Source organism: Lissotriton vulgaris, chromosome 9, assembly GCF_964263255.1.
Source record: "Lissotriton vulgaris chromosome 9, aLisVul1.2, whole genome shotgun sequence".
NCBI lineage: Eukaryota > Metazoa > Chordata > Amphibia > Caudata > Salamandridae > Lissotriton > Lissotriton vulgaris.
Genome location: NC_141697.1, coordinates 627,207,397 through 627,232,690, shown reverse-complemented (window position 1 = coordinate 627,232,690; position 25,294 = coordinate 627,207,397). Strand labels below are relative to the sequence as shown.

The 25,294-nt window shown below is 41.1% G+C and overlaps 1 protein-coding gene across 1 annotated transcript in view; it reads right to left on the bottom strand.

Annotated features, from left to right (window-relative positions):
• The window catches only part of LOC147691987 (cytochrome P450 2C19-like), a 366,046-nt gene that overhangs the window by 177,320 nt on the left and 163,432 nt on the right, over positions 1-25,294 (bottom strand). The window contains exons 5-6 of the mRNA XM_086938278.1: positions 9,999-10,175; positions 6,728-6,869 (exon numbers count right to left, since the gene is read on the bottom strand). Of these exons, the coding sequence (XP_086794404.1) occupies positions 6,728-6,869; positions 9,999-10,175 (319 nt within the window). The remainder of the gene's footprint in view (positions 1-6,727; positions 6,870-9,998; positions 10,176-25,294) is intronic.

Here is a 25,294-nt window from a genome sequence, read left to right as displayed (position 1 = left end):
GATTGGCCCGGTCCACCTGACTTTAAAATGGCCGCCATGTATCTCGCAATGCTTCGTTTGAATTCACGTGTACTTTCCTCTTCTCGCTTTATTCTCGTACAGATGCTCTTGGATGCTGGCACTTCTCAGCTTTCCTGCTCGCCGCCAGACGCTTGATGTATTATTTATTCTGCTTAGCGCTCCTATGCCCTTTTGTTTTCACGGTCTTACCGATGGGCATAAGTCGGGGTGGGTTCCCTCATTGCACTGCACTCCTCAGGCCAGGGTGGGCTCCTGGCTCCACTTCTCACCGTATGCTTCACGCCACTTCACACTGTGTTTTTCGAGTTGGCCAGCGGACCAGGGTGGGCTCCTGGTTCCATCATGCTCCTTCTCTGGACACAGTCTGCTTCACCTCTGTCCTATGGATCCCATCCTCGTCGCCAGTTGTCGTGTTCTTTGCTTAGGTATTCACAGGACACAGGTAAGGGTCACAGTTGTTTATTCTATTGTACATGTCTTGCCCTCATGCTTCTGCCCACTGCGATGCCCCTCTCGTGAATGTCCCCTCCCACACCCTTGACTGGATGTGGTGTCCAGTTCCCCAGTGTCCACTTCAGGTCCTGCAGGGTCCTAGTGCCCTACCCTCAGGTCACCACAATGTCTTTTAGCCAAGATCACACCGAGTGATGAACCACATGTTTGTGGTCTGTCCTGACCATGCAGCTGTCCCCGGACAGTTATGTGGCCATCACTAGAGAGGGGCTTTGGCTCAAACTAGATTTTGGGAGCCAGGAGTATGTTTTCAAAATTGTGTGCTTGCCCTTCACAGAGCAGTGATAATTTGTTTATTTATCCAACTGTCCGAGCTTGATCCTTCAGAGGCACGCACAGAAAATTTAATGTGGTAAATGTGTCTTAGATAACCTTATAATTTATGGTGTTTGTCTTTCTCTAGCAGCAGCAGAGGTGGGAGGAGGGCATCCTTGAGTAATGTATTGCAGTCTAGCATTCACCTCTTTCAATTTCTACTTTAGACTTCAGAGGACTGATTTCTGTTTCAAAACAGTATAGGATGCCCAGGGATACAGTATTCTACATACATTTTTATGCCTGGCTTGACAGGGCAACTGTCACCTCAACAGATGTAATCAACATAAAAGAACTTTCAGAGTACTATTAAGACAGGGGATTGGGCTCCATCCACATATTGGGTTCCCTTAGTACATGATTTGATTGGGCCGCATTTATGTGCTTTCACTAAAAGCCTGCTTGAATTGCACAATTTGGTTGGTGGTAAGCCTTATTCTCAATACTGGTCTGGGTTGGTTATGGTAGCAAACCAATAATCATGGATAAATGCCTGATCTGAAAATGAACTGTTAGTATTAAGGCATTGGGCCGGCCATATTTATTGCGAAAAACATATGCTCATATCAATAGGCATCTAAGTGTTTATTGCAATTACTCTATTTTAACGCCTAACAATAGAAATTTTGTTACATGGAATCACACAATGATTTTCAAGGTTGGCTACCCTGTGTCACAACCCATGACTATAGAAGGTTTATTCTGTGAGAATCCTTATTAGGCCTTCTTATGAGAGACATTATTTTGTTTAGCTAACTGATTTTGTATTCCTTTCTAATTTTATGACTCAGTGTCCGATGGTTGTCTTGTGGAAAAGATTATGCTCAAAACTGAAGGCCTTAGTTTCTTATGGGGACAAGCTATAGACCTCATTGGTGCACTGGTAAACGCTATGCACAATGTCGTGGGTCTGGCATGCAAAGGCAGTTCCTCTAGCTTATTGCAAAAAGCATTTGCTAAAGCCAGTAAGCCTCTAACAGTTGGTTGTTGTCCTTTTGTGTGACATGCTATAGACACATATATTGTTACATATAATCTCACAGATGACCATAGTAGACAGGGGTTGTGGGGTTGGCCTCCCACTCTGATTCAGTGTTTTTTACGGTGATAATTCTTGCAATATCATGTTGAGAACGGTTGTATATTGTTTTGTAAGCTATATATTTCTTCAAATTTGTAATTTTATAACTGTATGCATGATGGTTGCCAACTTATGTGCACTTGAATAGGCCAGTGGTGAGTAAGGTAAAAAAGTCAATGGTAAATGGTAAAGAGCTTCATTGGTTCATTGGGAAAGGGCATGCCAGATTTAATAGATTTGATCTGTTTATTCTCTTTTCTTTCTCTTCCATTTAACCAGACTGAGCCACAGCAACGCGTGGCCGGGTACAGCTAGTACTATATATTTGTACAATATTAACAAAGCTATTAAACTGTAGGAAGAATGAATACACTATTCACACTCTAGTCTCTGCAGCAGTAGGGATTTCATTGGACGCGGGAGGGAAAAAATTTACTATTTCCACTCCAGTCTCTGCAACAGTAGGAAAAGTGTTGGACTAAGGAGGGGTAACAATTCACTATTCCCACTCCATTGTGTGCAACAGTAGGGAAAGCGCAGGACTGCTGAGGGGTAAAATGTACTATTGCCACCCCAGTTGGTGCAACACTAGGGAAAGCGTTGGACTGCAAATGGGTTAAATGTACTATTTCCGCTCCAGTCAGTGCAACACTAGGTAAGCGTTGGACTAAGTAGGAGTAAAAATCACTAGTCCCACTCCAGTCTGTGCAACAGTAAAGAATGCATTGGACTCAGGAGAGGTCAAATCTACTTTTCCCTCTCCAGTCCATTAAACAGTAGGGAAGGCGTTGGACTCAGGAGGGGTAACATTTACTATTCCCACTCCAGTTTGTGCAACAGTAGGGAAAATATTGAACTGTAGAGGGGTAAAATTTACTATCCCCAATACAATCAGTGCAACAGTAGGGAAATCATTGGAGTCAGTAGGGGTAAAATTTACTATTTCCACTCCAGTCTGTGCAGCAGTAAGGAAAGTACTTCACCTCAAACACATACCATATTTTAATACACGTATTACCTGTACAAATATTTTAATTCTTAATATAAATATTATATAAATATATATATATATATATATTTAAAAACAATTAAAGAATTTAGATCAATATAATGTTTTTAAATAATTAGGATCAAATAAAAAATGCTATTAATTGACTATTTAATTACATTTCACACTATACTCCCACATACCTAGCGGCCCACGTTTAAAATTTAATTAAAACAAACTATGATAACACAATTACCATATTAAGTAAAAAATATAAAATAATTTATAATGAATGAATAATTAATTGTTAATTAACTATGACCTAAATGACTTCCCAGCCTATCCCCTAATAACACAACAACGCACACCTAAAATATATTTACTAAACAATTTACATAATTATGAATAAAGTACATATATTAATTAAAATTAATAATTAATTGCTAATTAAAATTTACTTAACTTCCCACCATATACCCCTACAAACCCAGCAACCTGCGCCTAAAATATAACTTTAAAACTATAAAATTACACAATTTACATAATTGATTATCAATTAAATAATTAATACAAAATAATAATTAATTATTAATCAATTATTACTTAATTAACTTCCCACCCTATACACCTACAAACTCAGCAACCCATACCTAAAATATAACTTACAAAATATAATAAATACACAATGTACAGAATTAATTATCAATTAAGCTAATAATAACAAATGAATTAATAATAAATCAATACTTAATTAACTTCCCACCCGGACCTATACCCTAACAAACACAAAACCCACACCTAAAATATAACTTTTAAAAAAACACACAATTTACAGAATTCTTTATCAATTAAAAAATTGATATTAATTACAAATTAATTCGTTATACTTAATTAACTTCCCACCCTGTACCCCTGCAAACCTCAAATCCCAGCCTGCAACACTATTAATTACTATTAGCAATTACATTAAAATTGTAAATAACTTAAAATGGCAAACTATAATAAAAACATCAACAGGAATTATGCAAACAATGTCTAACATAAACAATTAAACTATTAATTAAAACACATAAAGATAATTATTAAACTATATTTTATATAACCAGGTTACTGAAAATGATATTAACAACACAGATATTTTTGAAAAGGATACTACTTACATTAAAAAAGCAATATTTTTGTCAGCGATATTTCTGCATCACAATATTTATGTGATACGATATTAAAATCTTGATATTTGTGTAGCTCGATATATATATAACTTTATATTATGTTCAAATATCTCTCCTGCAATGTGATTCACAGCATTTTCTGATCACATGTGTAAATTCACCAGAAAACGAGTTTGCTTCAGTTTAAGGGCTGGTTGGCCAGTCCGTTAGTTTTTAATTTTCTCATTTTATTGATTCCCTTTCATTTCTTTAATTCTCCTCTTTTTATTTGAATATTTCTTAAAATGATACTACAGCTCTCCAGGGAGTGCTCATGTATCACTTGTTTTCTGCTCATTTCATCTACAGTGAGACGCACCCCACGTGGCCACTTTCTCTAATCGAGGAGACCAAGATGGAATGCTGCTGTCCCTAGTGTATTGTTCTTTAACCATTCCAACATGGACAACACATTAGTCCCAAATGTGGTAGCAATGCATGAACTTTAAAACAATACCCCTGCAAGACCGACACCAACTGCTTGTTTAGTTTCTTTATTTCAAGCATATACCCATCGTGGTTAAACAGAAGGAAGTTTACATTTTTTCTACTTGAATTCTTTTAAATAATTGTACATATATTGTTGATTTTATTTGTGTTTTATTGCAATTGTGTAAGAGGATAATGCAAGAATGAGTCAGTAGATAGATGACTGGATGCACAAGTGCAAAGATCAGTTACAGAGTACATGTACGATTACCTTTGGAGTGCCGACTCCCACCAGTGACACAAGAGGCACTTTCATTCAAAAGCAAGACTTCTTTACATTGCCAATGCTTGTTAAAATTCATAAGGCACCTGGTTCTCATTGAATGAATTAACCATGATTATACCAGGTAACCTCAGTGACTATTTTTTCCAGCACTTGAATATTTAACCTCAGAAGGGCATCTTTAGTAACTGTTTATAAAATAATGAGCAGATTGCAATAGTCTCCATACTTGACATCTTAGGGATTCATTTTAACAATTGTTATGGTTGTAAACAGCAAAGCATAAAAGGAATTCAGCTTATTTCCCAAAAAGCAGGTCATTTTGCATGGTATGTTATACCTTAATTTAATAATATTAAATCTTTGATTAATTGTATGCTTTTAACCAGTCTTTATTGAGAACTCAGCGCTCAAGTTTTCATGTAAATAGCAATTAATAGAAATTTCAAACCAAAAAGCTTTTCACTCTGTCAGATATTAAGGGCAATGACATTTTAAGATATTCATTAAACACATCAGCAAAGTTTCACTAACTACCCCAAAATAATGCAAATGTATTTCTCTCTGTTTTGTCCGCTCTTGCTCTTTCTCACTTTTAAGCATGGGCGGAAAATCCGTTCCACTCGCGGATTTTGCGGATTTTCGTTAAATTCGCAATCCGCGAACGCTCGCGAATTTACCGAAAATCCGCAAATTTGCACGCAGCGGATTTATTTTCTTGGTGATACAATTTTGCGGCGTGCGGTATAAGTTCGCAATTGCAAAACATGTAGGTGCGGCGGGCAGCAACAATCTCGCACTCGCGAAATTACAAAATTTGCAATTCTGCACAAGAAATCCACTAGCAAGCAGCATAGACCTTCTGAAAATGATGATTTTTATCAGAATAACTCCTCAGGTTGACATTTGCCTGCCCTTTTTTGGATTTGAGGCCTTTTGACTTTCTTTGGATCACTTTTGGATTAGAAATAAACTTTCACAAGTAAGTTTGTTGGCATTACATTTTCTGTTCTGCAGAAAAACGAGTTTTGCTAAACTGAAAGCACTCAGCAGCAGGTGCAAAAGTTTAAATTCATCATTAGTAACCATTCCCTGTAGTGTTTCCTGACTGGGGCCCCTCCTGAGTTCAGTTGCTAGTTGCAACAATTGTATGACCCTGCTCTGACCCTCACAGCCGGATCATAGAATAGCTACAAGTAGGCCACAAAGGTCCTGGAAAAAAAATTGCAAATTACAGATAAGGAAGCAGGTGCAGACTGGAATTTTAAAACAGTGACACATTAATAAATCAACCCCAAATTAATTCATGTCAGTTGAAGCAGGGCAGGTGTGCATGCTTTTCCCCCCATAATCTACAGTGATGATGAACCAGAGGGTGGCATTGATGTACCAGAGGGTGGCATGGGTTAAACAGAGGGTGGCAGTGGTGAAACAGAGGGTGCTGGGAACCTGTGATGATGAACCAGACGTAGAAACAACATAATCGCGACCGTTGCGAGCCGACATGTAAGTTCGCAATTGCGAACTGGTACAAAACCCTCGCGAACTGGCAGAAATCTGCAGATTTGCGAGAATTCGCGGATTTTGCGGATTGCGAGTTCGCAAATCCACAAATTCGCCAACGCCAGATTCACAAAATTCGCCCATGCTTACTCACTTTATATTTGCATTAAAAGCAGGAGATCTGTTGATTGTGCAAGTTGGTGAAATATCTTTTCTATCAATTAGACTTTTTATTAAACTAATATGTGCTTTGACACTGGTAAATTATTAATCATGTTACAGCTAATTAAGTCAATCTTTGTGTTTTTGGGTCTGTGTTGTTTGGCATTTGGGTTTAGAAAGTAAGGAACTTATAGCTTTAGCAGTGAGTAGTCTAGTCTTACCTTCTACTTCTGGATTCTTCAATAATATCATGAGCCCATATCTGAGGGTAGTACTGACTGTTTCAGTTCCTGCAACAAAAAGGTTCAGTGTGGTCATCACCAAGTTTTTCCTGGAAAATTCAGTGTCCGGGTTCTGTGATTCCTAATGAAAAACAAGATTTCACATTAATTTGAAGATTGATGGTCCAACGTAAATTTGTGTTTAATTGATGTTTTGTGGTGTGTGTAGTATGGCTAAAAGACAGTCTCAGAACACTAATGTATACTTATACAAAGAGAAATATATTTAGGATAATCATGGAGCGAAGAAATGTAAATGGTTACTTAGGGCACAATCAGAAGACAGATTGTTTGAAGTTAAACAGAAAGATAATATAATCTGGGTGTGGTTGGGTTGGACAAACTTTCTGTCACGCTGGAGTAATCTCTCGTAGTTACATTAACTTGGCATATGACATCTCTAAAAGTAATCTATTATGTCATGTTAGGTACATAAGTGATGTTCCCAGCAAAAATGTAGGGGCTTATTACGAGTTTGGCAGTCCTCCTTTGATTCTGCCACTACTGCACTCCCAGGAGGACTGCCAAGTCTGTGATGCACCCGCCGGCCGGATTCCAAGTTGAATACAGGGAGGGTGTGTGGTGCATTAACAGTGTCACAGCAGCGTTCTGTTAAGCTCATAGGAAAGCCTAGCATGCAGACCGCTGTTGTGACTGTGTCTACAGCACGTTTCTACATAGTATGGCACGCACCATGTCATGCATGCCACTCAGTGCAGAAACATAGACGCAAGTATAGGGGGGCACGCACCCCCATGGACAACTATGCCTGTTAGGGCCCCTTTACTTGCCTGCCCGCCACTATTTTCATGGACGGCTCACTGCTATTAAATGGGCTGAGGAAACATAACTCAGAATATGCTGGATGGTGCCAGCATCAGCACCACTAGCATATTCCTGTTCATTCACACACCGCCACCGTTGGGGGATCCTGGATACCAGTGGAGGCGGTGGTCCTGTGGAAGAACGACCGCTGCACTTCGAATAAGACAGGCAGACCCGCAGGGGTGGTGCTGGTCAGATCTAAGGACTGCCGTACTTGTAATAAGCCCCTGAGTGCAAGAGCACGAGAACAATGTGAACTACCAGAATGTGAAATACTACTGTTTGTGGGGCTTGTGTTTTTTGCCCTATTGTTTAACATGGAATGTGTCCTCGTGTCCATAATGGACACATAGAGGCATATTACATTTAAATGTGGTGCCAAATGCCGGCTTTTGCATGTTTTGTAATTGCCTGTAATGTTTTCAAAATGGAATGCAGTTAAACAACATCAAATTACGTTAGTTTTTTACATCTCTTCGTATAATGTCTTAACTACAATTACAACATCTTTGCTTCTGTGGTGTCTGGACTGCTGCACAGACATGATACACTTCAAAATCAGTTGACTGCTTAGGAGTGAACCAGTAAGATTGCCATTTATTTGGATGTCTGGCATTGACCAAGACCTTTTGATTTTAATAAAAATATATATACTATTCCCCACCATAACCACCACCCCAGTGATCAACAGGTTTGTAGCTTGTGAATCTTCATTGTAGGCAGGGGAGTACACACTAAAGCCCCTGTAACAAATCTCCACTATTTAGGTGCAAACCTCTTATATCTCTGAACCACTCATTGAGTGACCAATGATACTGACAGGTATGTGGGCTACAGATACAGAGAGGGCACTGTGGCATGCTAATTTACTAAAAAGTAGTTCCAATGTGGGTATGGCATCACAGGCATGAAAGCTAAACCTATCAGTGGTAATGGCAAATTTGTTCTTTTTATACTAGAATCTTGCCCCTTGATTTAAGGGTGAACTCTCAAGAATCATGTATTGAAGGCATGCTACCTTGTGCTGGGAGTTAGATGTAGCCAGCATAAGAGACCGGCCAAATACATTACTGAATGCAGTATTTGCTGGAGTTAGAAAAGAGAAAGGATTAGCTCACAGATATAGCTTTTGTCAATTAGTCTAAGTTGGACATAGCGCTAAAGACAGATGTAGATAGTGTTAGTTTTTCTTTATATTTTTTTATTGTTCAGCTTGTGTGTCCTATTCTGAATCATATCACTTTATAACCTTGAGACAGACATAGAAAAGTTAATCATAACAAGCTAGGAGCCTAGAGGGAAAACAGGGGACTCAGGTTACCCTCCACTCAAAGTATTCTGAACAATAAAATCAGGCCCCAGCTATCAAAGGCCTTCTATAACATCACCTGCCTCCTACTGTGTGAAGGTATTCCTAGTCTGCAAAACATTTGCATAACTAAACAGGGTGTACCTAACTTCTTACTTAGCCCCTTAAGTGCTGCCGTCGGCCAACGGTCGTCGCAAGCACTACCTTGCCAGTGCTGCGCACGACCGTTGGCCGATGGGCCAGCATTCATTCTTCGAATGTTCAGCACTGGGCAAGGTGAGGTTAGAAACTTCTGCGTGGCTGTGTCTACATGTATTCCTACATCCCAAACAATTCTCAGAGTGTAGTGAGAAAATGTGTGTAGGGAAGGAAGGAACCTCACGGAAGCAACCACCAGGGAACTGCTGACTGGTACTCGTCAGTGTGTTCCGCTTATCATCATTGGCTCCTTCCAACCACAAACGAAAATATAGTGAAAAAATTGTGTAAGTGATTCATAAGAACTCAAAAGTGATCCCAACTGCTTACATCTATAATCGCCCAACCCCCTGGGTGAGGGTACCGCTATTCAATACTCCACCCAACTAAAACTGAGCTAGATACCTCTAGCTAAATGGTATACTTTAATTGCTGCTGGGTATCTGCTCATCTTAAAACCAACACTCTACTGTTGAGCCTCGTTTTAACCTATATGAAGCCTATATATAGGTTAAAACGAGGCTCAACAGTAGACTATTGGTTTTAAGATGAGCAGAGTTCTTATGAATTACTTCCCTACACACATTTTCTCACTACCCTCTGAGAATTGTTTGGGATGTAGGAATACATGTAGACACAGCCACGCAGAAGTTTTTAAGTAAGAATTTAGGCACACCCTGTTTAGTTATGCAAATGTTTTTCAGACTAGAAATACCTTCACACAGTAGGAGGCATGTGTTGTTATAGAAGGCCTTTGATAGCTGGGACCAGGTTTTATTGTTTAGAATAGAGTAAGTTAACTCAGTGTAGGTGTACATGCACTAACAGTACTGAAAGATCACAGTTGGAGTCCCTGTGGAGTCATCTTTGGTAACTCACCTGCTGCATTTTAATGAGGAAGCAGTCAATGAAGTCACGAGGGTTGCTTGGATCAAGAGTCGCTTGATGTTCTTTGATATATTCTTTCACAAATCTTTTTGCCACCTTAACATTTTTCCGGATCTTCCTGTGAGGACCAGGCAATGCTTGGATAATGCCTGGAAAGCGATTAAGGAGCTGTAGAAAGAGCAGAGTATTTACAAATGTAATGATATAGTCCTTAAATTTGGCTGTCACTCCCTTCTTTTTGGTCTGCAGTTGTGTTCTCATGTAAATTAGGATAGTTTTTCATTCATCAACCTCATTTAAAGTTGCTTTTCTCCTTCCTGATTACTCAAGTCGTGGTTAAATGCTAAGTAAGAAGTTAAATGTCTGCATTCACATCTTCTAGCACTGTGCATTACAACTTGAGTTCTGGATAGCTGGCTACTCCACCCCTTTGCAGATATTGGCCTTGGTTGGCTCCAAAAGAAGATGCAGACCTACGGCCACCTTGCTGGTTTGGGTGAACTTGGCCTTGGTTCTGATGATAAATTCAGTACTTAACCAGGTAGTCTGCAAGTCTGGGCCAATCTATGCCAAGACTGCTTCCTAATGATTTACAACAGTCATGCAGCAGTCACTTAGGTGTAAGTATGGTATTTCCATGGCAATAAAGTACTATTGCTTATAAGATGGTACATTTCACCAATAGATATGTATGGATAGCATGGTATTGTTCTGCCATCATGCCATGTACCCAGCATGTATTACAGAAAGTAAGTGTGGATTATATGTGGGTGTGCCCCAATTCTGCTCCACTCACATTGTAGGTGCCATGGTTTAAAAATAATAGAAAACTACAGCACATGTCTTATGACTAGGGAGCACTGTCCTGAGTGCATCAGACACAGACCAGGACCTATTACTTTAAATGTGATGTCCCTAGCACAACTCCAAATGTGTGCCTGCCATGAGGGCTGCTTATCAGTCAGAGGTGGACCGAATGTTTGAAGCAACTGGTTCACCTCTCACTCTGCAGGTGGCAATGCTTTCTGAATTACAAGGTGATGTCTAAGGGGCTCATGGGGCCCCTTTTCCCGCGTTGAAACAGTGCCCTCAGGGACTCACTGCGAGCCCCCATACGTAGAGAACAATCAGTCCCCCCTCTGATTGCCTCTCGGCTTCTGTGGTGCGATATACGGTGCGAATGCAGAGGCAACCCCCTATTTACATGAGCCTACAACACCATGCAAATGATTGATTACCCCTCTAAAATCGTGATGGTGCTACATCGCATGGTGTAATCTGTATTACAGAAAGGGTTGTGTAAGCTTCTGTAGCATAGAAATCAGATACATGTATGCTTGTTGAGAACCTGAGGGCACTTTAAATAATTTCCATACGTTTCCTTTCTGCACAACACATTTTTTATTTGTCTACATCTTCACACATGCTCAATGAGATTAAGTCAGGAGAAACACCTAGAAATTTTCACCTTTAAAATCTATTCTGTTTCGCATTTGGAATCCATTTGGAAAATGTATGTATTTATGATGAACTGGAAACCACAATGAGTAGCACTGGTGTGGTGTGTTTAATTCAGGTCTAAAACAGACCTGCCCTTATAGTATCAAATTAACTAAAATCGCCAAAGAAATATCAAAGCAATTATTTTAGACATGCTCCATAATAACAAGAATAATCCAGAGGGAGGCAGTTCTCTGGTACCAACTTTCTTAGCATGATGAAAGACCCTTGCCATGACTTCAGGATCTTGTGTTTTTTCATATCTTGCTAAACAATAAAAGGAAAAAAAGTTTCACCAACCAGTTAGATTTCCAAAAATGGACACTAGTGAACATGAGGACCCAGAGGGCTTGCACTACCAGTGATTAAAATGTGCTAGTATTATCCACTGTCAATCATTGTATTAATTTGGGGGTAGATCAACTATTTGGCTTTTGTTTTATTGGGCATGTCAACAATCTACATTCTCCACTCAGTCCTTACCACTCTATATGCTGTGAGAACATTTAGGCTTGCAGATGTCTGGAGAGCCCCAGCTGTCAATGAGCTAGATGCTTCTTATCCTGCGGACTGCATCAAATCCTTTCCCTCGCATCCCTATAATTCAGGACTTCTACAGGAATGAGGCCTTCAATCATATAGCTCAGGAGAGCCCAGATAATTTTGGATGAGACAGCGTTTCAGCAATGCTTTCAATATGAAATGTATGCAGTCTGTACAGTGTGCCTACCTCATGTTTCACAGATAACCTGCATGAAATAGACATTCTCCCCACGAGTGGAAATTCAGCTTCTTTCTTAAATACTGTTTGGAAAAATATTTAGGGGACAATATTTATGTCTGAGGGCATCTCTGTATTCTGTATACAATATTCTCACCCACAGAAATCGATTGTAAAAGTGTAAGTTACATGGGTCCACCCCCCTCTGTAAGCAATTAGCAAAGGGGCCATTTACGACTTTGGCAGCCCTCCTCAGGACCCCCCACGCCAGCGCCTTGCAGGACGACAACCAAAGCCGTACTCACACCGCCTGCTGGGTTACGATTGTAATCCTTGGTGGGCAGGTACTGCTGCAGCGGTGTCATGGCTGTGCCTGTCTAAGTGAGTATTTGTAGTGACCGGATATTTTGTCCTACTTCTGAGTGATGGTGACTTTAGTCTACTACCATCTTAGTATAGCGGATAGATCCCTATCTTCAGCCTGTTATTAGGATTAGCCTATTGACTTTGGCATAAGAATATGTCCTTTCATCATTTTCGGCCCGTAAGGCCTATATTAGAGGGTAGATCCTTTATTCCTGATACTATATTACCTATTGGTAGGGCTTGTTTATGTATTTAGATAGAGCTATGCATCTCTTTCATCTTTTTTGGGCCTACAGGGCCCAAACGAGAGAGACTCCATTTTCTTTCCAACCTCGGCTGCTCGAGGCGCTTGTAGGTCAAGAGTGATGTTTTAGTTATGAGCTGTTGTTCACTGGAGAGGAACCGGTCAGAGCTGGCCCTTATCGGAGGAATGTAAGCAGAGCTCGGGTTTTAGACGAAACAGCAGTTGGCCACTGTGGGAGCGTCGGAGGCCCGGAGCCTAGCACAGGAATCTGGTGGGCGGCAGGTTACTGTCTGGAAATTTCCATGAACGAGGAGCTTTTTATATTATCGAGGTTTAGAGAGGAGAGGCAGGCAGAAAGCAGTCAGCAGTTGACAGTTGCAGTTGACAATTGGAGTTTGGAGCGATCGAAGGCTGATGATCTTTTGGAGAGACTGAAGTTACATCGTGAGTCATTCTATCAGAGCAGTTGGAGATAGTTAAACGTCGGAGTTAGAATAATCAGAGTGAAGAAGTTAGCTGACAGATGGTTTCCAGAGCGGCTGAAACTATATCATTAGATTGAAGTCTGGAGGTGAAGACAGTTCGTGGGAGAGAGGAAGCAGTGTAAAGTAATCGGTGCAGAGCTGAGACACAGAGAAGAAGAAGACGGGAGAAGGGTTCCAGTGCTTTGAAGGGGCATAGCGGTGCAGACGTGTTTCCGTGGATACAGAGTAGAATCTGAGATGAGCCAAGGCACAGACGAGAGAGGGGCACAGATGACAGCTAGAACCGGACTCCGTAATTATAAGGTGAAGTCTGTCCTGCTATTATAGTGTATTTATACTAATGCTTTCCTTTACTTTTCAGGCTATGCTTAGATTGTTATGTAGTATTGTCACTTTATAATATAATGTTTTCTTTGTATGTTATTGTGTAATAAAGGGACCCCAGTTTGTAACGAACACATACTTGATTATTATTTTCATGATATGATAAAGCTAACCTTTCTTTACAGCCAGGTGCTATCGTATGGAAGGATGGGCAATTCCCTTCCTACAGGTAACTGATGCGGGAGATTGATGTGAGTTTTATATCGGGGAATAATTCTTAAGTGTAACAATTTGGCAGTTCTTGTGTGTGAGGATTGGATCTCCTATCTATCACATGAGGGATAACAATTTATATAAGATAGACCCCCAGTAAATATTAGTTATAAAGAAACTTCCCCAATAGAGAGAGAGAGAGGAAGGTATTAATAGGACAGTGAGATCGCTCAAGATAGGGCGTTAATGAGAACACTAATTGGGATCTAGGTGAGTGGGTGATTCTGGGTCTGAGAATCAGGACATTACATTTGGCGTCACGAACCGTTTACGAAAGCCTTGTAGCGTGTTGTGTTTTCATCTTGTTGGTTTGCGCTAGGCGTGTGCGGAGGTTCTTTTTGTATATTTTTGTTTATTTCTGTATATATTTCTACTTTTGATACGATGTTTTTGAGAAAGTCAAAATCTACTCTTAAATTGCCTATTGAAATTCCCGGATGGGAATCAAAGCCTTATGAGGCGCTAGCTCATGAATGGGCTGATTGTACTGGTTTGAGTGAGAACTGCAATTCTTGTCTGCAAACAGCGGATCCGGCTCAGGTGATTGCTTGCTTACAGAAAGCGCCGATTGTGAAGGGTAAGGAGATTCCTATATTAGGACGGAGGGGTTGGATTTTGTTGTATGCGTACAGGCTTGTACATGAGAAATTTGTGAAGTTGCAGCGTCAATGCAGAGACTTTGAAGAAAAGTTTATTGAAGTGCAGAATGCTTGTACTCTCTTGAGATGTCAGAATAAATTGGTTGCCGACAAACTTGATACATACCAGACTATTGCAGAAAGAGATGCAGTTCGTATTGCTAAATACAAATACAGACATCGACGTGGTCGAGTCAGTAAAAGGAAAGTGTGTTTGGTTGTGGCGAAAGCAGAGCTTGATTGGAACCCTGATGAGTGGGATGGTAATATCTGGGACTCGAATGAATCTGGCTCCTCGGCTGAGGAGAATGAGAGGCGTGAATCTTCTCGTACTGAACGTGACTGTAAATCGTGTGCTTCTTGTAAATCTAACGATCAGTGTAAATGTGATGATCGTGCAGAGGTTTCTGCACATCCTGTCTTTCGGAGAAAATTACAATAGGCTCCTGGCAATCCCAATGGGATTCCTTTAGATAGTTTGGAAGTTTTACACGACAGGAAGTTAGTGAAATTTTGGATCGATTTCGACAACGGCCTGGTGAGGCCTTGCTTACATGGATGATGAGTCTTTTTGAGTTGGGTGCTGCTAGCATCATGTTGGATATGGGAGATGCACTGAAGTTCTGTTCTTTGAGTTCCTATTCTACTGTGCAGGATCATTTTCGGAATTATAATGTTAATGGACAGATTAGTTTGCTTCAATTAGCGACGGAGGGTTGTAATCACAAATATCCTACTGAATCTGATTGGCCTTTGAATGAAAAGCTGTGGTATACTTTAAGAGACGCCTCGCAGAGACTGAAAAAGGAGGTGATGAAAACTACAATTTTTCTGAGCACGTCTGACAGATTGATGGATGGCTTATTAACTTCTTCTGTGCGGAATAGAATTATTCGATCCGCCCCTGTTGCCTATAAGCAAGTTATGATTACATTGTTGATTAATCAGACTGTCAGTCCTTTGTTTCTTGTGCTTGAGGCTGTGCGTCAGCTTGGTGAATTGGGTGAGTGGCTTAAACCGGACAGACAATCCAGATCCGAAGGTCGTACTGGTGGTAATTATCGATTTACTAGACGTGACATGTTTCTCGCCTTGTTGGCTGATGGTGTGAAAAGAGAAGATATTGATGGTAAGCCGAATAATCGATTGTGGGCCATGTTCCGCAAACGTGGCTTAGACAAAAAGGAAGGTGCTAGGCGAGTATGTAAACAGGATTGTGATCATTATCATTTTGATGACAGTGCTGATGATACAAACCGTGATAAATCTGACAGGCATGGCAGAAGATGGACTGAGAGAGATGTGTCTCCCTGTTGTGAACGAGAGAGAGAGGAAAAGGGGGAGAGAGAGAGGGGGAGAGATGAGCGTTTTGAAAGCAGACATAGAGAGGAGAGGGATGAATCTCCTGAACTGAGAATGAGAGATAGACGACACAGATTTTCTGAGCGGAATTCACAATACTTTGTGGATGACAAAAACCCATTTCATGAGGGAAATAAGTATGAACGAGAGGTGACACTACCTAAAAGATTTGAAAGTCTCTATCCTGATTTGACTTGGGCGATGGAACGCAATAAAAATGACTAGGAAATAGGTCTAGCTCCGGTACGCAATTGGGCTCACAGAGATAATAGACCCTATGTAGATATTGACATTTTTTGGAGACATCGTAACATACAGAGGGTCCGAGCATTGGTAGATACAGGAGCGGAGGCCACTTTAATTTATGGAAACCCAAAGAAATTTAAAGGACAACTTTTTACAATTACTGGATTAGGTGGTAAAGAAACTCCCGCAGTACAAGCTAATGTTGAAATGAAAATAGGTAGAATTCCCCGGAAAGAATATTCTGTACTAGTAGTACCCCTTCTTGAATATACAATTGAAATCGATATTTTGAAAGGTATGGCATTATATCTAGATGACATGACGGATGTTATCGATTCGGAGACAGGGATTATATATCATCAAAGTCTGTGAGAGTTGGTCGTTTGAGAATTCCTCCTGTAAAAATTCCCCAAGCTACAAAAGTAATTTCCCAGAAACAGTATCACATTCCAGGTGGGCATGAAGAGATCAGTGCTACAATTCAAGATTTAGTGGATGCAGGAGTTATAACTCCGGTTACTTCTGCCTGGAATAATCCCGTATGGCCGGTGCGCAAAAGTGATAATTCTTGGCGCATGACAGTTGATTATCGCGAATTGAACAAACATACACCTCCTTTGACTGTTGCAGTACCTGACATTATTACTTTAATTGAGAGAATTCAAAAACATTCAGGAACTTGGTATGCTTCTATTGATATTGCTAATGCTTTCTTTTCCATCCCGATTGCCCCTGAGTGTCAAGAACAGTTCAGTTTTACATGGAATGGACGTCAAATGATGTTCAGAAGTCTTACCCAGAGCTACGTGCATAGTCCTACGATCTGTCACCGGCTGGTGGCAGAACATTTAACTGAAGTACCGATAAGTTCACAAATACAGGTGTGTCATTACATTGATGATATTTTTATTCAAGGTGAAACTCAGGAACAAGTTCAGACCCAATTAGATCTAATCGAAGCTCATTTGCAAAGTAAAGGTTGGGAAATTAATCCAGACAAACTGAAAGGTCCAGCACAAAGTGTAAAATTTTTAGGCATTAATTGGCATGAAGGGAATAGAGAAGTGAGTCCGCAGGTAAAACAGAAAATTGCAGAATTTGCAGTTCTGCGCAATAGAAAAGAAGCACAGATATTTATTGGTTTATTTGGCTTTTGGCGTCAACATATCCCACATTTAAGTCAGATATTAGCCCCTTTGTACAAAGTTACCCGTAAAAAGAATGTGTTTGAATGGAATAAACCGCAGCAAGATGCATTTGATTTGGCGAAAGAAGCGATTCATCATGCTTTGGATTTGTGGCCCGTTGCGTGATGGTGATGTGGATTTGAATGTGTCTGTGCAAGGCCCTTATGCAAATTGGAGTTTGTGGCAAAAGTAAGGTAGAACAAAAGTACCGTTAGGTTTCTGGACTAAAAAGTTACCTGATGCTGGTGAGCGTTACACACCGCTTGAGAATTAGTTACTTGCATGCTATTGGGCTCTAGTGGATACTGAGCAATTGACTTTGAGACATTATGTGATTTTGAGACCTGAAATTCCTATTATGCAATCGGTTTTGAGTTCACCAAAAACTCATAGGATTGGACGCGCTCAAGAAGCAAGTGTGATTAAATGGAAATGCTATATACAAGACAGAGCACATGTAGGACCAAAGGGTGTTGCGACGTTACATGAGCAAGTGGCGCTGGCGCCGTTAGGAGAGGCAGAAAGTGATTGCTCCGTACCTATAGTACAGGAATCCCCTGTTAAGTGGGGTAAGCCATTTGATGATTTGTCCGTGGAGGACAGAAAACATGTGTGGTTTACGGATGGTTCAGCGAGGTACATTGCAGAGAAGAGGCATTGGAAAGCAGTATCCTACAATCCGATCACACAGAAATTGCTATGTACCACAGGTGAGGGAAAGAGTAGTCAATTTGCTGAACTATATGCTGTTTATCAAGTTTTGAAACAAGAACTGCCTGGTACATGTCATATTTTTATTGATTCTTGGTCCACTGCTAATGGTCTAGTGGTTTGGTTACCCACATGGTATTCCCATAACTGGAAACTGCATTCTAAGGAGCTTTGGGGTAAGCATTTATGGCAAGAGATTTGGGAACTACTTCCTCAGAATAACTTAACAGTTTTTCAAGTTGATGCACACACACATGTAGATTCCCTTGATAAGCTTTTTCACCAAATTGCAGATGAGAAATCTAAAATTTCGGAGGCAATGGAGGACAAACAAGATTTTATTTTGGCGGGATTGGCGAAATGGGCCCACCAGAAGTCAGGAGATTTTGGAGAAAGAATCACTAGCAGGTGGGCTGCTGATCAAGGAATTTATATTCCTCTCAATTTGATTAAAGACGTTATACTTCATTGCCCCATACGTCAGCATTCTAGACAGAGAGAAGTGCCCCAAATTGTAAGAGGTCAATTACATCGAGGAAAATCCCCTGCACAGATTTGGCAAATAGATTATATAGGTCCTCTTCCCATGAGTAAAAATTGTCAATATGTTTGTACAGTTGTAGACACTTTCAGTGGTCTTTTGGTGGCCTTTCCCCATAAGAGAACTACTCAGATAAATACTATTAAAACGTTAGAGTTAATCATGTTGTACTGGGGTGTTCAATTTCAAATACAATCTGACAACGCATCTCATTTTAAAGGCAGACTAGTGCAAGAATTTTGTGTGGAGAACAACATCAAATGGGTGTTTCACATACCTTATTATCCACAGGCAGCAGGCCTTGTGGAGAGAATGAATGGTTTGCTGAAAGGTCAACTACGTAGGTTATCAAATGACAACTATAAGAACTGGAGGGATCATTTGTTTGATGCATTGTTAATTTTGAATAATCGTCCTTATTTGAATTCTGCTTCCCCATTAATGCGTTTATTTCCTCCAGCTATTGATGCTAAACCTAACACAGTGGAGAGTACAGTGATGTATTGGGAAAATTCCCCTGGAGCCTTGCCTCCATGCAGAGCAACCCCAGGTTCTGCAGGCCTAGACCTGCATTCTATAAACACCATTACTTTAAAGAAAGAAGACATTACTATTGTGGAGACCGGCATTGGTGTCCAAATACCTGCTGAAAGTTGTGGATTAATTGCCCCGAGATCTGGCTTGGCTTTAAAAGGTATAAGGGTGGGCGTAGTTCGCGAAGTGGCGCTACGCGAAGCTACACGAAGTGCACTTCGCACTACGCAAACTTCACTTCGCACTACACGAGCTGCGTAGTAGCATGTTCGCACTGTGCAAGATGCGTTTTCAATGAGTGCACAGTGCAAACAAGCATCCGGCACTGTGCAATCATTGAAAACGACATCTTGCACAGTGCGAGCTGTAGTTTTCTGCTGCTCGAGTATATTTTTACTCGAGCAGCAGCTTTCTCAACGCAAACTGGAAGTTTCTCATCGTGAGCGGTCGCAAGCATGCGCAACCACTCGCAATGAGAAACCTGACCACCCCACATTGAGAATCTCGCCGGGATGTAATTTTGCTTGCTCGCGGTCACAAACATGATGTTGAGGACCGCGAACAAGCAAAAAATGACCGCTGCACTACTCTAAGCTGCACTACACGTGTTCACACTGTGCTACGTGCAGCTCGCGTAGTGCGAATTTTCGCAAACTACGCGAGCGTAGCGTAGTGCTTCGCCCAGGGTTAGTTTCCAGGTGCTCAGAGGTGTCATTGACAGTGATTATCAAGGAGAGATTAAAGTGATCCTATTAAACAGTGGTGATTCTGATTTACTGATACACAAAGCAGACCGAGTTGCTCAATTGCTAATTATGCCCGTTTTCAGTGGTGAGATTCAAAATGTTACTGCCCCAACTCTGTTATCTGTATGAGGAAAAAAGGATTTTGGCTCCAGTGATAATCCCGGAGCAAGAGTGTGGGTTCAGTCACCTAAAAATCCCCCTGAACAGGCTGAAATAATTGCAACCGGTCAGGATAATACGGTCATAGTTATGAGGCCAGGGCAAGATAGCTGGGAAGCTGTCCCAGCTGATAAATGTTATTTTCGAGAATGAATAATACCTGTATTTGATCCCATTCTCCTAGACCATCGTTTGGACTGCTGCTGTCGGAAGTGTCGTCGCTGGATTCCTTTTGGCTTGCTGCGCCGAGAGACGGGAGAGCCCCCAGGACTGGAATAATTCCTTGGACCAAAGACGTCGTTCTTCTGCGTCGTGGGATTCGTCATCTAATTTCTGGATGTCTCTAGCCCAGAGACTAACTAACTCTAATCACTTCTGTTTGACCCCTATGCATTCAGTAACTGATATTTTAGCGACCTGCTTGGTTGCTGTCCCAACTTCTATGGAGACACTTGCCCATATTTTTAATTTATCGAATGCTCATCCCAATGTAATTTTTTGTGATTTTGCGGCCTATGATTACTGTGCTCTATGCACGGTTTTGCTTGATTTACAGCCCCCTTTAAATTCCCAAATAATGACCTACAATATTACCAAGGGAGATCTTTGCTTTTTCATGACCTGTGATCCTAAAATCATAGGCAAGTCCGTTCAATTGAGACAGAAAAATGTGACTTCATTTACTGCCCATGTAAGAAATCTATGTTTCGAAAGACTATCTAAATCATGTACTTCTGTTAGAAATAATATGACTTGTAGGCATCTTGTAGTTACCCCTAGTCACTATCATATGGTGCTATTACCTTCTGGATGGCTATTTTCATGTGGCAATTCATCTTGGCCCTATATTCCTGCTAATATTACTGGAGGTCCTTGTGCTATTACTAAATTGAGTTTATTAATGTTTTCTTCACATCCTGATGTTATTTCCCAAACTACACGGGATGCCCCATCTTTGAAAGCCAATTGTGATTCCTCATTACATTTATTTTCTCCATCTGAGTATCTTAGTTTAGCGTTTTCTATTTTAGGTGTTCCTGCATTATCTGTATACAATGCTAAATCAATCGGAAAATTGACTTGCTGGATGGTCAAATCTATTAACCATACTTCTATTGTTTTATCTGACCTTTTATTAGATGCTCTAGGTGAGCGTAGAGCCATGTTACAAAATAGAGCTGCAATAGATTACCTTTTACTTAAACATGGTTGTGGCTGCTCAGATTTTGAGGGCCTTTGTTGTTTTAATTTGTCGGACCATTCTAAATCCATCCAGTCCAATATTGATAAACATCATGAATTAACTGAAGAAGTCAGGCAACATATAGATCAAGGGTGGTTTGATTGGCTTTTCAATTGGTTGCCCGATTTGCACTCCCTGCGTCAAGTGTTGGGGGGTATCTTGATTGCTGTTTCTATTTTAGTTGCTATTTGTTGTTGCATTCAATGTGTCCCTTCCTTAATTCAAATTTTTAGACCACACACTATGTCTAGGTCTGTTAGTTTTGTTTCTTATTATTCTTCATCAGATGTTTGCTTAGTTTGACAGATGTTAGTTGACGAAAGTCAATGGTGAAGTGTAGTGACCGGATATTTTGTCCTATTTCTGAGTGATGGTGACTTTAGTCTACTACCATCTTAGTATAGTGGATAGATCCCTATCTTCAGCCTGTTATTAGGATTAGCCTATTGACTTTGGCATAAGAATATGTCCTTTCATCATTTTCGGGCCTGAAGGCCTATACTAGAGGGTAGATCCTTTATTCCTGATACTATATTACCTATTGGTAGGGCTTGTTTATTCGTATGAAGGATGGGCGATTCCCTTCCTACAGGTAACTGATGCGGGAGATTGATGTGAGTTTAATATCGGGGAATAATTCTTAAGTGTAACAATTTGGCAGTTCTTGTGTGTGAGGATCGGATCTCCTATCTATCACATGAGGGATAATAATTTATATAAGATAGACCCCCAGTAAATATTAGTAATAAAGAAACTTCCCCAATAGAGAGAGAGAGAGGAAGGTATTAATAGGACAGTGAGATCCCTCAAGATACGGCGTTAATGAGAACACCAATTGGGATTGGTGTGTAGTGAGATTGCTCAAGATAGGGCATTAGTGAGAGTACCGATTGGGGATGGTGTGTAATGAGATCGCTCAAGATAGGGCGTTAATGAGAACACCAATTGTGGTTGGTGAGGTAGAGTGAGCTGCTCTCCACCATGAGAAGGAGGGTAGAATAGTCTGGGCCAGATTGTCGCGGGGCTATAAGGTAAGATCATAGGATGGGACATGGAATTCCGTAGTTATTAGTGACTATTCTTAGTAACCCCTTAGATCTAGCAGTGTTTTTGATGATAGGAGCTTGTATATTGCGAGTGCCCCATTCCCGAGTAGGTATTCAGTAACCATTGTAAATAGGGTCCGGGAAGGGATGGTGTTACGTTTTGGCCGGGTTGGTTGTATTTAGGTGAGTGGGTGATTCTTGGTCTGAGAATCCGGTCATCACAGTATTGCAAGTGTAAACGAGCACTTGCCCCTGCCCGCACAGCTGTGGTTGCAAAAACCTTGCTAAATTAAAACAGTGTTCATTGTCCACAACATACAATTATAAACATATTATGCACTGAAACTTATTTCAAAGTTTACATTTTTATTTTTATTTTGCATAACTCTCTGCAGTCACTCTATGATTGAACATGCTGTACAATAATAATGTATTACTTTTTGATACAGCATGTACATATCATCATTTATGTCAACAAGCAACAATGAATTTCCATAGTTGTTTCCCTTCCCAATGCATTTAGGGATAACCTTACCCCTTCATCAGGGGAACAGTTCAGACTGGAGCATACCACAGGCGTTCAAACAGGCAATATACAATATAATTCAAGAAGTGCGCTCAAAGCTTCCCCTTGATGAACCGACGCGACTGCGTACTCTTTGGCCGTGACGCCTGTCTAAGTCCCAAAGGTGAGCCTCAGACAGGCACCGCCATGACACCACCCCAGCACGTTTCTGCCACACCATGCAGGAACTGAGGTGCACATGTGCAGGGGGGCACAATGTGTGCCCCCTGCGTCCACACCCAGGACATGGAGCAGCACAGCCCCATTTAGGGTACTCTTTGTTGTCTCACCGTTAACCTTTACATGGCAGGCTCACCGTCATGGAAAGGCTGGCAGTGAGGCAACTTGTATTATGCTCGGCGGTGCTGCAGCAGCACACCAGCATATTACTCAGCCTGACCGCTGTACTACCACCATGGGATCTAGGATCCTGAGTGGCCACAGAGATCCAGTGGCGGTTCAACTGCCAAACTCGAATACTGTGTGAGGACTGCGAGTCTGGCGGTTAGTGGACCACCATCGTCGGTTTGGCGGCCCAATGGACCACCAAACTCATAATGACCCCCCTATTCTTGTATGGGTGGGTGACGTCCCTCTCTGAACCCCTAACTGACCCTCTTAAACCTTGTTAACTTCTCCAGAATCCCATTCTCTTTAGTAGTAAATGTCCCTGTTTTAAGGCACTCCCCTGTGTTCCGCTCACATTTACTACTAAAACGTATGCTTACATGAGCGGAGAATCCGCCGTCAGGCGGAGAATTCCATAAACATAAAAATAGGTAATGTTAGTCGTAGACTTTGTAAATAGTTTGTGAAAAGCACTTTCTAGTAAATTTTGAAGTACTACTGTAGTACAAGAAAAAGTACTACAAAGTGCAGCTTTAGAGTCAGGTTCAGAGGTTCCAGTGTACCAGAATTTTTATCATCAAATTTGAAAGCAACTCTAGTATTTAGATCAACCCTTGCAATGCCTTGCACCAACCCCATAAAACTCTCTACTATGGGACTAATCTGACAGGATGATGTGTCTAGTAGTCCATGTGCCCATCTCCTTCCCCCAGGTGGACTTTATTACCATCACCCTATCAATTATGAAAATAGCGACTTGGAATATTGCAGGCCAAAATAGACTGTGCATTATGGCTAACAACTCTTGGGCATTGTCATATAGTTGCTTTGCAGGAATCCTGGGACACATGTGAATCCTTTTTTTATGCATTCTCTTCATTTTTTAAAGTTGCATCACATTCCCCAGAGGGATACGCTAAGGGTGGTTTGCTTACTTTGGTATTGGCACTTGCTAGCAGCAGAACTGTCAGTCACAGATTGTTCCCCTTGATGGTGGTGAACTTTAAAATGCCTTTTGAAAACAAAATTGACACTGAACATATTGCCACACTGGAGGAGTTTCTTGAACTCTATGGGTAGAGGGGATGCCCTTACTGTGAAGTTATAGTCCTAGGTGATTTTAACATACATCTCTGTCAGCTTAACTGCACCCTCGTAAAAGGCCACCTGGATGCACTATCATAGGCCGCTCATTTTGAACACACGGACCAAGGTTTCCGACTAGAAGGACTACTTGCAGCTAATAATCTAGATTGTTGAGAACAGTCAGTTGTAGCAGAATCTTTTCCAATGTTTTTAGGCAGGGCTGTTCCTCTACTGTCAATTTTATAATGCTATCTGCTCCCCTGGTCCCTGTGGTATACAATCTGAGAATCTGTTGGGGCAGCTTTAGTGACCATCATCCTTTAACATTGGACCTGGCTTGGACTCAAGATTTATCTGGGGAGGAGGGCAATAGCGTACCAAATAGTGCAATTAGTCTATGAGACAAATCATGCAGAATAAAATGGGAGAAGGTGTTACCAGAAGCCTTACTAGACCATCTGTATGCAGAAGGCACAGACGATATTAAACTTTGACTTGACAGTGGTACACAGGACAGTTTGGTACAAGATGCTTTTAATAACGTAACCAGGTGGATTACTGGTAATTTATACGTCTGTGGTAGAGCAGGAGGCACTGAGGAGAAAAATTGGTTGATGGCGAATGTTGCAAAACACATAACTTAGCCATTGCTCTCAAACAGAAACCCAGGGTTGAGGAAAGGGTCAAGGAATGTAGGAATGCATATGAATCTGCCACTCAGCAGAGGAAAAAGGTAATTAGGGAGCAGGCGTGGGAGGACCAATGTCAGGCCGGTGTACTGGAAAATAGCTCCAAGTTCTGTGAAGTGGTTAACAGCCCTTTCAACTCTGACTCCACAAACACCAGAGTGGAATGCATCATACCTGCTGAGAGATGGGTTCAACATTTTGAAGGGACCTACAGGGGAGCTGACCCGGGGGAGACTGACACTCTTTGGGAGTCTGGAATAGAAATCTTACCAC